This window comes from Lucilia sericata, unplaced genomic scaffold (genome assembly GCF_015586225.1).
Source record: "Lucilia sericata isolate MDLA Ls3-8-SP2 unplaced genomic scaffold, ASM1558622v1 Contig000177F_arrow, whole genome shotgun sequence".
Classification (NCBI taxonomy): Eukaryota; Metazoa; Arthropoda; class Insecta; order Diptera; family Calliphoridae; genus Lucilia; species Lucilia sericata.
The window spans coordinates 69,364-85,804 of record NW_023994205.1 but is presented as its reverse complement, the minus strand read 5'-3'; the positions used below and the strand labels follow the sequence as shown (position 1 = coordinate 85,804).

The 16,441-nt window shown below is 28.9% G+C and overlaps 1 protein-coding gene across 6 annotated transcripts in view; it reads left to right on the top strand.

Annotated features, from left to right (window-relative positions):
- The window catches only part of LOC119601601 (E3 ubiquitin-protein ligase MIB2), a 184,610-nt gene that overhangs the window by 112,863 nt on the left and 55,306 nt on the right, over positions 1-16,441 (top strand). For all 6 annotated transcript variants that reach the window (XM_037952633.1, XM_037952629.1, XM_037952627.1 and 3 more), the window contains 3 exons: positions 6,079-6,246; positions 6,318-6,489; positions 6,551-6,666. In XM_037952633.1, coding sequence (XP_037808561.1) covers positions 6,079-6,246; positions 6,318-6,489; positions 6,551-6,666 — 456 coding nt within the window. The remainder of the gene's footprint in view (positions 1-6,078; positions 6,247-6,317; positions 6,490-6,550; positions 6,667-16,441) is intronic.

Below are 16,441 nucleotides of genomic sequence, written 5' to 3'. Positions count from 1 at the left end.
TTTTTCTATAAACAAAGCGTAATCTTGACTTGTATTGGAGAGCAATCAAGGGAGACTGAACTTCTAATAGTGAATTAAAAAATATTATTCAATTATTTTCAGAGTAAGAGCCCGAGCATCGCCGTCAAAGTTTTTTTATATGGGATAAAATGGCACTTTTTCGAATGAGGTATTAAGTATAGTAATTTTCGCACCATTTTATAGTAAAATCGTAATTTATACAAAATTGTCTTTCCAAAAAGATAGAAAAACTTAATTTTAAAAAAACTTAATTTGTTAAAGAATTTGAGTTATTAAAATTTCCCCCGATGCGCAGGCTCTCACCCTAAAAAAATAAAATAAATAATATTTTACAGTCTCAAATTTGATGTTAACATATGTACATACATCATCATATCACTATAAGAAGTTGATCCGAGACAAAAACGTATTTTCGACTTACCCTAATGCATATATAAGGGAGTGCATACATCATGCCATCATGTCACAAATGGAAACAAGTAAGAAGGTATAGTCGGGCGTGACCGACCATATGATACCCTACACCAGTTATGAATATTAAATGTGGTTTATTTTTCATAATAAAGCATTTATCTTCTATTGCCGATACATTTAAGCAATTTATGGATGAAAAACTAACTTTCTGAAAGAGTCTTTAGGGGCAAATATAAACCAAGCCCGATAAAATGTTGTGAATATATTTATATTTACATAATATTTTATTGTGCTGAATATCATCGCGATATTTGTGTTTATAAGTTAATTTTGGACATTCAAGTAGTTTTCTGAAGGGGACTTTGCTAGGGTCAAATGAGGCCCGATCTCTATGAAATTTGGCAAGGTCATCAAGGCTTGTATAAAACCTAGTAGTGCCGCTTTTTATCAATATACAGGTATATTTAACATAATTATGAGCTCAGAAGCCCTTTTCGATTTTAACCATTTTCAATAGGCTTCGTCCTTGGGCCAAAAAAAGCGTGTGTGCCAAATTTCATCCAATTATCTTGAAAATTGCGACAAGGTACAAGCCAGCCAGACGGACGGACATAGCTTAATCGACTCAGAAAACGATTTTAAGCCGATTGGTATACTTTAAGGTGGGTATATAGGACGAATATTTTTGTATGTTACAAACATCAGCACAAACCCAATATACCCTCCCCACTAAAGTGGTGTAGGGTATAAAAAGGCTATCAATCAAAAGAGGCTTTTTTAATAATCACTGGATTTATTTTTGATCTATTATTTCAAGAAAAATAATATATTTAGAGTTTTTTTGTTTTGCTCAATATAAGGTCAAAGAAAACTTAACTTTAGTGCAAAAATTGCTGTTCTTCAGTTAAAAGAGGTAAGCCCAATTTGTATTTATTAAATCTAAAAACAAGTAAGAAAGTATAGTCGGGCGTGGCCGACCATATGATACCCTACACCAGTTATGAATATTAAATGTGATTTATTTTTCATAATAAAGCATTTATCTTCAATATTCCCTTGTTCCGATACATTTAAGCAATTTATGGATGAAAAACTAATTTTCTGAAAGAGGCTTTATATGGGGGCTAGGGGCAAATATGGACCAAGCCCGATATATGAATATATGAATATATGAATATATTTATATTTACATAATATTTTATTGTGCTGAATTTCATCGCGATATTTGTGTTTATAAGTTAATTTGGGACATTCAAGTAATTTTCTGAAGGGGACTTTGTATGGGAGCTAGGGTCAAATGGGGCCCGATCTTTATGAAATTTGGCAGGGTCATCAAGACTTCTATAAAACTTAGTTGTGCCGTATTTTATCGATATATCTGTATATTTAACATAATTACGAGCTCAGAAGCCCTTTTCGGGGGGTTCTGTTCTATGGGGGCTAGGTGAAATAATGGACCGATTTTAACCATTTTCAATAGGCTTCGTCCTTGGGTCAAATAAAACGTGCGTGCCAAATTTCATCCAATTATCTTGAAAATTGCGACCTGTAGCTTGCGCACAAGGTTTACATGGACAGCCAGCCAGCCAGCCAGCCAGACGGACGGACGGACGGACGGACGGACATAGCTTAATCGACTCAGAAAACGATTCTAAGCCGATTGGTATACTTTAAGGTGGGTCTAGGACGAATATTTTTGTATGTTACAAACATCAGCACAAATCCAATATACCCTCCCCACTAAAGTGGTGTAGGGTATAAAAATAGTAGGATTTATCAATATGGCAATGTCCGAATTCGTACAACAAAAAGATAATTTTCAAACAAATAAATTTGTTTTGCAATTCACAAATAGATGGCAAATATTTTTTAAAATGTGTTAAAATAGTACATAAATAAAATAGCTTTAACTAAAATATTGCACTTAAGAGATTTTAGTGCAAATAAAAATTTTTGCAACAATTATTATTAAATTATTAAATTTTATTGGAAAAGTTATAATATTAAAATAAAATTTTTTAATAACTGGATTTTAAATTTCAAATTTTTTTAGGCTCTATAAAAAACCTTATCCACCTGTAGCACACTTCAAATGTTTAATGAATCTCTACAATATTTGTATAAATTTTCTTAATATTTCGCAAATTTTTATTGAAAGTTTTAAGTTTTATTAAAGAAACTAGTAAAGGACGTAATAGATTTGTACATTACCATGCATTGATCCCTTTTTCCTAGCTTCATTATCGCCTCTTTCTTATCTATGAAGTGACGATTGACTTCCTCCTACGACAAGTCCACTAACCGGATGGTTAGTGGTAACTAGAGATGCCAAACGGGAAATCCCGATTCCCGAAAATCCCGGTATTTTCGGCATTTTAAATTACTGAAAACAGGGATTTTATATTACTGAAAACCGGGATTTTAATTTACTGAAAACCGGGATTTTTAAAAATGAAATCCCCGGGAAATTTCGGAATTTTAAAATTCGATATTTGGATGTCAATGAATTAATGAATAAATTTCATTGGTTTTTCACAAAAGTTTGATATACTTCGAATATGTTATTTGTAGTGAGTTTTCTACATCTCTTTCCTCATATTTAACGGGGAAAATAATATAAAAAGAGCACTAAACTTCATTATTACACAAAAATAAAATAAAGAATTAAGATTCTAAATCCAACTGAATGGGTACACAGTTTTTGAAATCAACATATTCTAAAAAAGTCTTCCAATAGAAATGAAAATTACATATAACAAGTTAGAGAGCTATATTCGGCTATGCCGAATCTTAAATACCCTCCACCAGCAAGCTACTTTTTATTAAAACCCATTTAACTATCTAATTTTTAGATAACTTGACAAAATTGTTGTTTCCGTAGTGAGGGTACTAACATTTATGCATAAGTGGAACTAATTTTGATTAGGTTCATAAAATTTTATATTAATAGGCCAGTTGTAAACATTTTAATATAATGATTTATCTATACACAAACATACTCATGTCGAATTTTATCTGGATATAATCATTTAATAATTAGTTAAGTGGTATTAAGTAATTTTCATAAGTAAAATTCCGTATAACGATTTATATATACAAAATACACATTTATGTCGAATTTTATCCCGATGACTTTGATTGTCAATATGCGTTTAAGTAATTTTCGGAAATGATCCTTATATGGGAGTTGTGACCAATTATGGACCGATCAAGAAAAAATTTCGTATAATGATTTATATGCAAAAAAAAGAAATTCATGTCGAATATTACTCCAATAGATTTATTAATTAATAAAATATGTGCGTTTAAGTGATTTTCGGAAGTGGACTTTATATAGGAGCTATGACCAATTACGGACCTCTCCAGAAAAATTTCGTAGAGTGATTCATATGTATGAACACAAAACATATTTGTGTCGAATTTTATCAAGATAGCTTTATTTGACAATGAAATATGTGAGTTTAAATAATGGACCGATCCGGGGAAAATTTTGTATTATGGTTTATATGTACACAAAACATATTCAAGTTGAAGTTATTTATCAATGAAACATATGCGTTTAAGTGATTTTCGGAAGTGGACCTGATATGGGAGCTATGACCAAATATGGTCCTATCCGAAAAAAATTTCGTAGAGTGATTCATATATAGACGAAACATATTTGTGTCGAATTTTATCAAGATGCCTTTATTTGACAATGAAACATGTACGTTTAAGTGATTTTTGGAAGTGGGCCTTATATGGGAGCTACGACTAATAATGGACCGATCCGAAAAGAAATTTGGTAGAATGATTTGTATGTACACAAAACATATTCAGCTCGAATTTTATCACAAAAGCTTTATTTATCAATGAAATATGTCCGTTTAGTTGATTTTTGGAGGTGGACCTTATATGGGAGCTATGCCCAATTGTGGACCGACTCAGATCTACGTTGGTAGTATGATTTCTATTCATATCATATTTTGTGTTGATACCGATATATTTGAGGGAGTTATTAAAGGTAAACTAATTTCTGGGAATATACACCTTTGTATGGGGGCTATGGTAAATATTGGATCAATTGTTATGAGTTTGAACATACTTGATCCCTGGCACAAAAAAATTTGTAACGTGTGGCAAAATTCATCGAAATATCTTTGGTAGTTTCTGAGAAAACTACTTCAGAATTAAAAAAAAAACTTATTTTTTTTCGAGGTAGTCTGAAATTTTTACTCATAACTTTTTACGTAGTGAACCGATTTTACTGATTTTCAATACCAAATTGTACCGGATAATAAAGAATGTTTTGGGTGAATTTCTATTGCATCGTTTTAACGTGAGCGTGTTTTACACAGACAGACGGACGGACATAGCTAAATCGACTCAGAATTTCATAAGGATCAAGAATATATATACTTTTTTGGGTATCAGGTGAATATTTCTTGATGTTACGTACGGAATGACAAAGTTATATATACCCTCTATCACCACTGATGGTGGTGGAGGGTATAAAAAATTTTTCGAAATAGAAAAAAGATTTTTACAAAAAGATATACATTTTAACTTTATTTAAAGTTTGTTTTAAAAATACAGAGACAAATGTAATTGTTTGTCAACAAAATTACTCGAAAATATTCAGAGTCTTACACATATGAATTATATACATTTATGTATCTAACTTTAATAAATTTTTTTCTTAAAATCTCTAATTTTAGTTTGTTTCTAATTTTAACGAAAAAAAAATTCTATATTTTTCAAACTGCAGAAAAAAAGCCTAGAAATGGTCGCAATCCTTACAAATGAATCCTCAGTTAAAAGTGAGGAAAGAGATGTAGTAAAGTGACTACAAATAACATTCGAAGTACATCATATTATGAAGAAAAAACAATGAAATTTACATAAGCGTGTCATTGAAAGAATGTGATTTATTATTCACATCCAAATATCGAGTTTTAACTGCTTCTAAAAATAAGATTAGATGTAGTTCAAAGTTGTCAAAAATAAACAACATCACCCAATGACACGATAATGTAAAATTCATAGGGTTTAAAATATGACATCAATTATTTTTTGCTGGGATGTAATATGAAATAGAAAATGTGATTTTTTTTGTAAAAATTACAAAGATTTTTTGAAAATTTATTTATATTTTGCGAGATTTAGAAATCCCAAAAAGCCATGATTGGCATCCCTATTGGTAACTAACGTACGTTAAATAAGTAGTTAGGGACAGTCCCCCCGAACTGCAGGATACTCAGTAGCAGTTCTGCAGTTCATTATCTGTTTGTATGTGTGTGCCTAAAAATAAACACATGCTCACCGGATATTAAGGAGTATACATATTTATAAAAGCAAATTTCCGTAAGAAACGCAATATACTACATGTGTAGATGATTATGTATACAACATGTTTACGTTATTTAGATCTGATAGCAATTTTTACTTCAAAAACACCCCAATTTTAGATCTTATTTTGTTAATAAAAATGCAGTTCATTTAAATAAGTATGTACATATGTATAGATGCTCACTTCTCTCGTACATTTGTATCAAAATTCTGCTAAATTTTATAAATAGAATATTTTATTTTCCTCCCTTTACATAAGTGTGTATTTACACTTATTTCATATATATATTTTATTTTAATATTTCTTTTTCATAGACGGAGGAGAAGGTCATGTTGGAACTGTTTGTGAAATAGGACGTTCAGGATCAATACACTCGCCTGAGAATACCGTTGTCGTTAATTGGGATTCTGGACAAAGAACTAATTACCGCGTTGGTTATCAAAACCAATACGATTTAATAATTGTGGATAACGCACAAGTAGGTAAGTTATTTAAAATTAAACATTTTAATGAATAATATTTTGCAGTAAACAATAAACATTTTCATTTCAAGGTATTCGCCATTCGAACGTAGTATGTGACGGATGTTCAAAAGGAGGTATAGCAGGCATAGTTTTTAAATGTGCACAATGTTGTAATTATCACTTGTGTTCTTATTGCTACGGAGCTGATATACATGATAAAGAACACCCATTTATACGTTATACATCACCAACGTCCTTAGGGTAATTACAGCTTTTAAAAATTATATTAAATATTTTAATGTATACCTTGTTTAATTAAAAGTGTTCGAGTTCCTCCAAGAAAATCTTCAAAGCGTATTCAATTAAAGGGTATATTTGTTGGAGCTAAAGTAGTGCGGGGTCCCGACTGGGAGTGGGAACAACAAGACGGCGGAGAAGGTAAGTAGACACTATGGCACTTTAGTTATTTTTATAAAATCTAACTTATTATTATATTAAATATCTCAAAGTATTTGACCATGATAGATTTGTTAGTAGTTGCTGGGTCTTTAAGTTTAATGGTTAAAAACAAAAACTAATGTAGCATCATGTGAAATCGCCTTCAAAGGTGCATTGATAAATATGTACATACATATGTATAGTGACGAGCAAATGTGTTACATGAGGCAACATTTTAGCAATTAAGCTTAATATTTATGATTTAGACAGGAAAATTTAGAATACTGGTATGATATTTTACAGGGTATTTTATCCTTAAAATATTGTATAAGTCTGGTTTTTGTCATAGTCCTGTTTAGGAAAATATTTACGAATTAAACATAGTTGGAAAGTGTTACACTTTTGCACTCTGTAATTTTTTAAAAACTAATAATTATTACAAAAGGAAGAAAGAATCCATAATTTTCTTCATTTTATACAAAAATATTTTATTTAAGACATTTACGACAAAATGACCCGAGTAAAATGTTTTCGTTATTAGAACACTACTGCTTACCACGTAGTGATAGGTCCTTATTTTGTTTATAACATTAGTGTATATGTAGTGCGTTTATGTAAAGCATACAAATATTGGTCATTTGATCACATTAAACGGTATATTATACGAGGTATTCAATCGGTTAACCGAGCGGTTAATATTGGGCGATGTATGTATGTTTGTTGAAATCACGAGACCAGCCAGACAGTTGAAATTTGCATAAATGCAAACAAAAAATTTATTGTAATGTATGTATGGTTGTTTGGCATCAATCCAATTTGTCCAAATTTTGTATGAAAATAAAACAAAATAAAGTTTCAAATTTTTATTTAAAACCAAAAGATTGCCTCGTAGAAGGTTTCAATGTTTTTTATATAAAAGATATAGTGCACGTAGTGCTTTTTTAGACAACATCAATATCTTATGTAATGCGCAAAGCGAAAAAGCATAATTTGGTGGCAAATCATATTTAAGTTCCATTAACGGTTTAATCGTTAGAATTTTCCACCAAAGATTCTAACGTTGCACTTGCGGGCATGATTTTAGACAGATCCATCATTTCGAGGGACTATATTCAATAATCTCTGTCATTTTCATAAAAATAAGATTTTGATGGCAAAATATCCAGCAAACTATCCCGCATCAGTGATATAAATTTCAAAGAAAAAAATAGTTTTTGCCAATTTTATAGCAACTTTTAAATTTCTCTATCTTAAAAACAGAAAAATTCTGAATGCAAAACTCTCCATCTTATCCAAAAATTGCTTCAAATTATTATTTCATTAAATCGCATAAAATATAATATTTATTGATATTAAATCAAATAAAAAATTTATATTTCTATGAAAAACTCTCTATCTGAAGGTTGTAAAAAAATTTCGTAGAAAAAAAGCTTTATCTGATATAAATTTGTAAATAATTTTCAAATAATGCAAAAAACTAGCGAAATAGTTTTTTTTGCACTCCTGAAAACTTGTATTATTTTCGATAGTGACTATTGAATATAGTCCCTCGATATGTATAAATTTAATACTTAAATATTAGGCAAAACGTAAATATATTTCAGTGAGATTTTTAAGGTATTTTTAGAATACACACATCATATTAAAAATATTTGGAATTTTATGTTTACACTATAATATTTGTAATATTTTTTTTGTTATGTTTCGTTTTTATTTTTAAAGTATTTTACTTTTTGTCGGTTTTTAATTATATTAATACCGAATACGTTTGAAAATAAAAAGTTTTTGAATTGTTTAAAAAAAATTATGAATACCTACCGACTATATGCCAAAAAAAATTGATATACCCCAGAAAAATTAGTGGAATAAATTAGCAGATTGGGGAATTTTTGATAACTAAATAAAAGTTGGTACAGGGTTTCGTCTTGGGGTATTAATTAAGGGATTAAAATCCACAATTAATCCCATGTATGCTAAGCCTAATTGGTGGTTAAAGGTTTCAAAAATCAGTTTTTTACAAATATCTCGCTTATTGTGATTCCTACGACTTCAGATGCCTACAATTCTGTAGACAATTAAATATTCTACATTTTTACATTGATTTGATATTGCTAAGAGTTGCATTTCTAATAATGATATGATCTGTATTAGTTGTAGAGCTGTATTTTTTCACATCATAGCCGTTAAATTTAAATAAGTTAAATACATATACAAGTCTGAAAGTATTGAGTAACTACTTGTTAGTATTGAGTACCCGAAAAATAGGGCAAATACTCGATACTCGATACCCACTACTCAATACTTTAACAGCACTATTTTGAACCTTTTTCGGAAACCCTTCCATTAACGCTTTTATAGTGCTTTGCTCGAACAGGTAATCCATCTCCGTTTAAAATTTGGACACGTTTTTTGCCAAGTCATTCCAAAAATAAGTGGACACATTATGAAGTCTTATGAATTGAAGCAGCCTTTTTTTTAAACATTCCTTGATGTAAATTTCGGTATTTATAGAGTCCGTTGTAACAAATGATTGGCTTCTTTTGTCGCAACTGCATATTGCTTGCCATACCAAGAACTTTTTGGAAAATTTTGTCTGCTTCTTGGTCCTTAAAATTTTGTCAACGACATTTCAACATTTCTTCAAAATCTGCCAGAACATACGTTTCGTTATCCATTATGCAGCAAGAATATTTTTTATAAAACTTGTCTTAAAATTCTGGGCCTCTAAATTTTGTATGTTTTTAAACCTGCATTAGCTTTAACTTTTCGTACCAAATAGCCCGAGCACTGAGCTAACGGGCTGCTTTCCTACCGGATGTGTTGGGAGCTCTTTTGAAAATGCTTTCTATTTTTGTTTTTTCTTTAAAAACATCATGTGGACCATTCCTTCTACCTGAACCAGGTTTTCTATCAACGGACAAGTTCTCCCGGTACTTGGAAACAGTTTGACGGCAGATCTTTGAATGCTTGGCTAACTTTTTGTAGGACCAAGTTGGGTTTTGTTGAAAATATATGTATAATAATTTTAGTACGGACTTTTTTCTGGTCACTCATTTTAATCAGATTATTAAGAAATATACACATATAATTGGCATTAAACATAAAACTGACATATTTTACAAAGGTAACTTGATCAAAAAAAAAAAAAATGGGTTAAAAGTTTTAATGAAAAATGTGTGTTAAGAATTTTACGATCTCACTCCTTAATTATAAGTTTTATGCCTTATTTCTCAATTTATAACTACACTCAAACCTCGTTTAATGCGAATTTGAATTAGTGCGGTTTCAAAATTCTAAAATTTTTCTTTGCAAAATGATTTTGATAAAAATTTTGGTCCACATACATCCAAAAAAAGTGATCAACAAAGTACAACTACTGATTTTTTACCAATTCCGGTTCGGATATATAAAGTATTGTTCAAATCCTTTGTACATGAAGAAATATTAAGTTTTATTTTTAAGAAATGTTGTATATTTTCTTCATTATTTGGAATTGGTATTATTTTGTTGTTTTTCTTTATTTTTTATGGTTTCAATAAAGAATTAAATGTTTTTGATTTTTTATATGCGATTTTGTTTGCCTTTTAAGGGAATAATTTGAAAATGTGCGCTTTTTTATCTAAAACCCAATTAGTGAATTTTGTATGGAGCTAGTGTATCGTTTTGTGCGAATTTGAATTATGTGCTTTTTTGCGAAACGAATTAGGCCCAATCTTTAGGTGAAAGATTAGCGATTAAATTAAAATTAATCCTCGAAAGATGTTTTTGAGTACTCAGTTAATTTTGTTTGCAAGTTTAAGCGCCCAATGGAGGTGGTTTAATCTTAAGCACGAAATGCAAAAGTGTAAACAGCTGATGCAAAAAAAATTAATAAAATTTTTATAAATATAAACATTAAAATGTTCTATTTATTGATTAGTATAAATTATGGACACTTCAAAATACATTTTTTTGTTTTTAATTTAAGTTTTCATTAATTTTCATATTAAATTTATAATTGTCTTCTTCTTTTTTATAAAATATGCATTGTTTTGATAACAAACAGTGAAGTTTTCTGTTGTTTTGTATGACAACACTGCGAAGTTTAATCTTGTACTCAAAAACATCAAAGGGGATTAACATAAGATTCAATTTATTTTTAGATTAACTAATCTGATTATTAATTGGCATTTGATTACCATCTCAAAAACCCGCTCTTAGGGCCAATCTTTAGGTGAAAGATTAGCTATTAAATTAAAATTAATCCTCGAAAGATGTTTTTGAGTACTCAATTAGTTAATTTTGTTTGCAAGTTTAAGCGCCCAATGGAGGTGGTTTAATCTTAAGCACGAAATGCAAAAGTGTAAACAGCTGATGCAAAAAAATTAATAAAATTTTTATAAATATAAACATTAAAATGTTCTATTTATTGATTAGTATAAATTATGGACACTTCAAAATACATTTTTTTGTTTTTAATTTAAGTTTTCATTAATTTTCATATAAAATTTACAATTGTCTTCTTCTTTTTTATAAAATATGCATTGTTTTGATAACAAACAGTGACATTTTCTGTTGTTTTATATGGCAACACTGCGAAGTTTAATCTTGTACTCAAAAACATCAAAGGGGATTAACATAAGATTAAATTTATTTTTAGATTAACTAATCTGATTATTAATTGGCATTTGATTACCATCTCAAAAACCCGCTCTAAGGAAACTTCGAAATGCAGAATACCAAAGTTGCCAAAAGGAGAAAATTTCGATTCGAATTGAAATGTAGAATAGGGGCCATTAATTGTAGTATTTCATCTTCTTTTCGTCCAAGTAGAATATTCCGGAGATCTAATAATTGATTTAAATTGATTAGGATTAACTTGACCTGTCAAAATCCAGCCATGGTCATTTATGCTAATAACGACCCTAATACATATTGTTGCATATCCGACAAAATAATCCAAATATATAAATCAGCGCCAATAAGGGCATAAATAAGCGGGTATTAAAAAGATTAGAATCCGCCAAACGAAGATTTGGCAATAATTTTAGAATGTCGACGTTTACAGAAGACGAAGACAAATTTGTCGTTATTTCTGGTAAAACGAATGCATATTTAGTTCTATGGAAGAACCGAAGTTAGATCCGATTTTTAAAGAACAAATATTTCTTGAAACTATTACACTATTGAGTTTTTTTAGACTAAGATACAGAGTATTAACACTTCAAATTAAAAATATTATAAAAGTAATTCAAAATTTCAAAAAATCAATACGAAAAATACATTTTAAGTCTACACTATAATATTTGTAATATTTTGTATCCAATTTTTAATCGTTTATGCACGTTTCGTTTTTATTTTTAACGTATTTTATACCATGGTCCGAGATTTAATTCATTTCCGGCACGGACCAAAAGGATGCGGAGCAGCAATGCCGGAAGATGTTGCTTCGCTGGAGAAAAATGTATTGTCGTTGCTGGGGTTAATAGAGGTTTTCACTCTTAGTAGTATATTTATTACCCTATTACATTTATTTCAACTTTTTTATAAAAAACGTGGGCACTTTTTTGTTGTTTATTGTAAACTAGTCACAGCTGATTTTTTTATTACACAAAAATTAAACTCAATGTGAAGTTAATCACAAAATTTTAATGTCTTAACACAACTAGATTGCTGAGGTTGACAGCTCCGGACGATAATTTCGGTTCAATCCGGTACGTAGAACCGACTGTCGGGAAATGAACATTCTTTATGTCACCATTCCTTATGTTTTTTAAGCAAGTTAAAGTAACTTTCTGAAGGGTATACTCGTATTTTTAAGTCAGTAATGAGCAGTGTTGCCAAAACCTAATTGCGAAAAAGTGCTACATTGTTTTGAAAAAATGCTAGAAAATGCTAAAAATAAAGAAAAAATGCTAGAAAAAGTGCTAACAAAAATAAGGTTATTGACCGATCCTCTTAAATTTTTTGGGTCATATAAAACTTATTTATGTCGAATTGCGTCGCTATTTTCGTACTTTTAAAAAAGTTATGTCTGTTTAAATTGTATTTCGGAGGGCCACTGGTATTGTGGCTAGGTGAAAACTTCTACCGATATTATCGATTTTCAATACCAAACAAATTGCAGCAAAAGAAAATATTTTTGCTCCCTAACTCATTTCGTTCCGACTCTACGGTGTTTTCAACAGACAGGCGGACGGACAAGACTAGATCGTCTTAGAATTTAATAAGGGTCTGTAACCAAAAATTCCGTGTTACAAACGGAATGACAAAATCAATATACCAAGATCTTTTTTGATGGTGGGTATAAATACTAACAAATTTGTTTAAACCAATAAATTAAAATTTCGAAATATGACAAAATCAATATTCCCCGATCTTTTTTGAAGGTGGGTATAAATACTAACAAATATGTTTAAACCAATAAATTCAAATTTCGAAATATTTTCGTAAAGGGATCAAAATTCGAAAATTTATATCGAGAAGTCTCTCGAAAGCCCTTAAAATATTTTGTTCAATAATACCGTCGAAAGTAGCGCAGCTTTTGAAATAAGCTCTTGCAACAGGTTTAACAAATTGTTTTTAAATTTAAATCAATCAACAATTACATAAATTTCTTTTCGGAAAACTGTAATATGAATAAAAATATTAAAATATTTATGAATGTACCGGGAACAGTGATAATACTAAAATATGGTGTTTAGATTATTTTATGTTTATCTTCTAACTGTATCAAGAAAAACGATGTTTTAAATAAGTTTTCTAAAAATAATTACTTTGTTCAAGAACTCTTTTAAAGATTATGGAACAAACATAGTTCTAGAGTCCTAAAAATATTGCAATTATTGTAATTCAAAAATATAAATTTAAAAGCTTGTTTTTATATCCTATAGTAGGCTTGTTCTGATGTTTTAAACCTTGTAATCAAACAAAAGGTCGTAATGTTCAAGATAATTTGATGATTCCTATTGAAAACGTTGAAAATCGGTCTATTATTTCACCTAGCCCCTAGTCGAAAATTTTTAAAAGCACTAAAAACAGTGTTAAACGCTCTAAGTTGACAACGCTGTACTTTACTACCAAGTGTTTTTCAGTAATCAGTTACGTTCAGTGTTGCCACAACAAATAATTTTTTTTAACCAAAATTCGAATAAAAACCAATTTTAGAAAAAAGTAACTAGAATTATTTGTATATATTTGTTTTACGTTGTATTGCTTACACTTGAATATGAACTTTAAATTTATTTTCTGAAATGGAACTTGTATAGTAGAGTGTCCCGAGAAATAGCCTTTTTTAGAATTTCATGTAGGAATACCTCTTAATCGATGCGTATTAATGTACTAGTCTCGAGAAAAATAAAAAATCAAATGGTCCTCAGTTCCCTATCAGTGATTGAAAATTGCTATAACACTATGCAACAAATTTTGGGTCTTCGAATCATTCCCGAACAAGACCAACGGGAAATGAAAGTAAACAATTAATAGGCCCAATTCCCCAAACCTTTTGTAAAAAGTTAGCTCGTATTGTTAATTTATAGGCATTTTAAACTTTGCCTTTTAAGCCAGTAATATCAAAAAATTTTGGGCATGATCCTCTCTGATTTTGATAAAATTCGGTACACACATTCTGTTCATACATGCAAAAATTTTAAGTTCTCCAAAATTTACAAATTCGTTACGATTTTGATTTTATCAAGGTTCAAAGTTCATATCTCTAACAATTTTTCTAAAAAGGGTTAAATTTGATATTGTATATATTCTAACATATTTATCTGATTTTAATCATTTTAGACTGTAATTAATCCCTGTGTTGTAGTTTGACAAAATTTTATTTGAAATGTTATAGTTTTTAAATAAGGATAATTATATCAAAAAATGTTCTTGAGTCAAGGATATCTTAAAAACAGTATCTCCCATTTTCATTATTCCTTTACTAAAATTTGTTTATAATATCAAAAACAACATATACAAAAATCAGTGTTGGATCATGAAGGGTTCCATAGAAAATCTAATTTTAGTAAACTAATTCATTTTTCTTCCGTACAAATTTTAAAATTTTTAATTTTATTTTTGATAAATCAAATAAAATTTAAACATTTCTAGTATTAAAATACTTAGAAAGAAAATTAAAGCTCGCAAAGTATAAACATTAATAAATTTAAATATCTAAGACCTTAAGTAATTGAGTAATTTATATATTGACTTACATATTTCATTGGATTACATATATATAAACTACATATGTACATATATGGGAAAATTTTTCACAAAATTACAAAACTTTAACGGTTGTATTCATAAAAAGTTGTTTTAGGTTTATTAAACATTATTAGGCAAAATCCACGAAAATGGTATTCATAAACGCCAGATAGCTTAAAATACTTTCAATAAACCAATGACAAATAGAAAAATTTTATTGTACTCTCGCCCCTACTTTAAGCCAACAATAAGTTGATTTTTTTTACAAATTTTGTCTCTGATTAAGCTTTTTTCATTAATTTTAGGTTGAAGACGAAAACTAGTTATGTTTTGTTCTGAAATGAAATCTAAAAATTGTAATTTTAACGTTTACAAATTTGTAAATAAAATTACAGATAAATTTTAAAAGTTTCTATTTTGGTGGAAAACTAAAATCTAGGCATTATTGGATTAATAGATGAATATTTGACAATATTCCAGTTGGTCAATACTATTTTTGGCAAATTGGAAATGCCCGCCTGTCAATCAAATCATGGCCACAATCATTTTATTTGTCTTTTTTATGGTTTATTCGCTAAATTAGTATTCTATTAGTATTCTATCAATGCAAAATACCTTCTCCGGCAATAAAATGTAGTCTTTTATTAAAGAAATTTATCAGTATTTGCAAAAATTTATTAAAAATTGCTATAAAAATAAGTAAAAATAACAAAATGTGTATAGTGATGTTTATTTTGTCACAAAATATTCGTTATTCGAATACTTTTAATTTATTTTCAAAAATGTGTTATAACCAAAATTTTATTAATGGCTTTTAAGTCTAAAGTGTACTTTAACTATTGTGTGATTTAAATCTAAAATAAGCATTTTTTATGAATACAACTGTAAATGTCTATAAACTAAAAACTCGAGCTAACTTTGGAGAACCCTTTGGAGATTTTAGTCTAATGATGGTATACTTCAGTTAATTTCCCGTTGGTCTCATTCGGGAAAGATTATCTTGTTGCACATTGTAATTTGTGAAAAATAAAATATCTTCGATTTATTTGAAATGGGTATCAAAAATTCCGTAATTTTGACCAGACTACGAGAAAAATCATTTAAAATTTTTTGTAGAGTATTTTTGATTGACAAAATGATTTTTAGTTAGATGGAGAGGCATATTATTTTCGCTTTTTATCGAAATATATGTTAAAATTGTCGAAATTTTTAACTTATAAACTTAACTTATGCAAAATATCTTCTCCGGCAATAAAATGTAGTCTTTTATTAAAGAAATTTATCAGTATTTGCAAAAATTTATTAAAAATTGCTATAAAAATAAGTAAAAATAACAAAATGTGTATAGTGATGTTTATTTTGTCACAAAATATTCGTTATTCGAATACTTTTAATTATAATTAAAAAAATATATGTTATATTCATTCATCTGAACTAAATATATATTTATTGTAGCCATGTATACACTTATTTTTCTTAAAAGTTCGTTTTTATTTTCAAAAATGTGTTATAACCAAAATTTTATTAATGGCTTTTAAGTCTAAAGTGTACTTTAACTATTGTGTGATTTAAATCTAAAATAAGCATTTTTTATGAA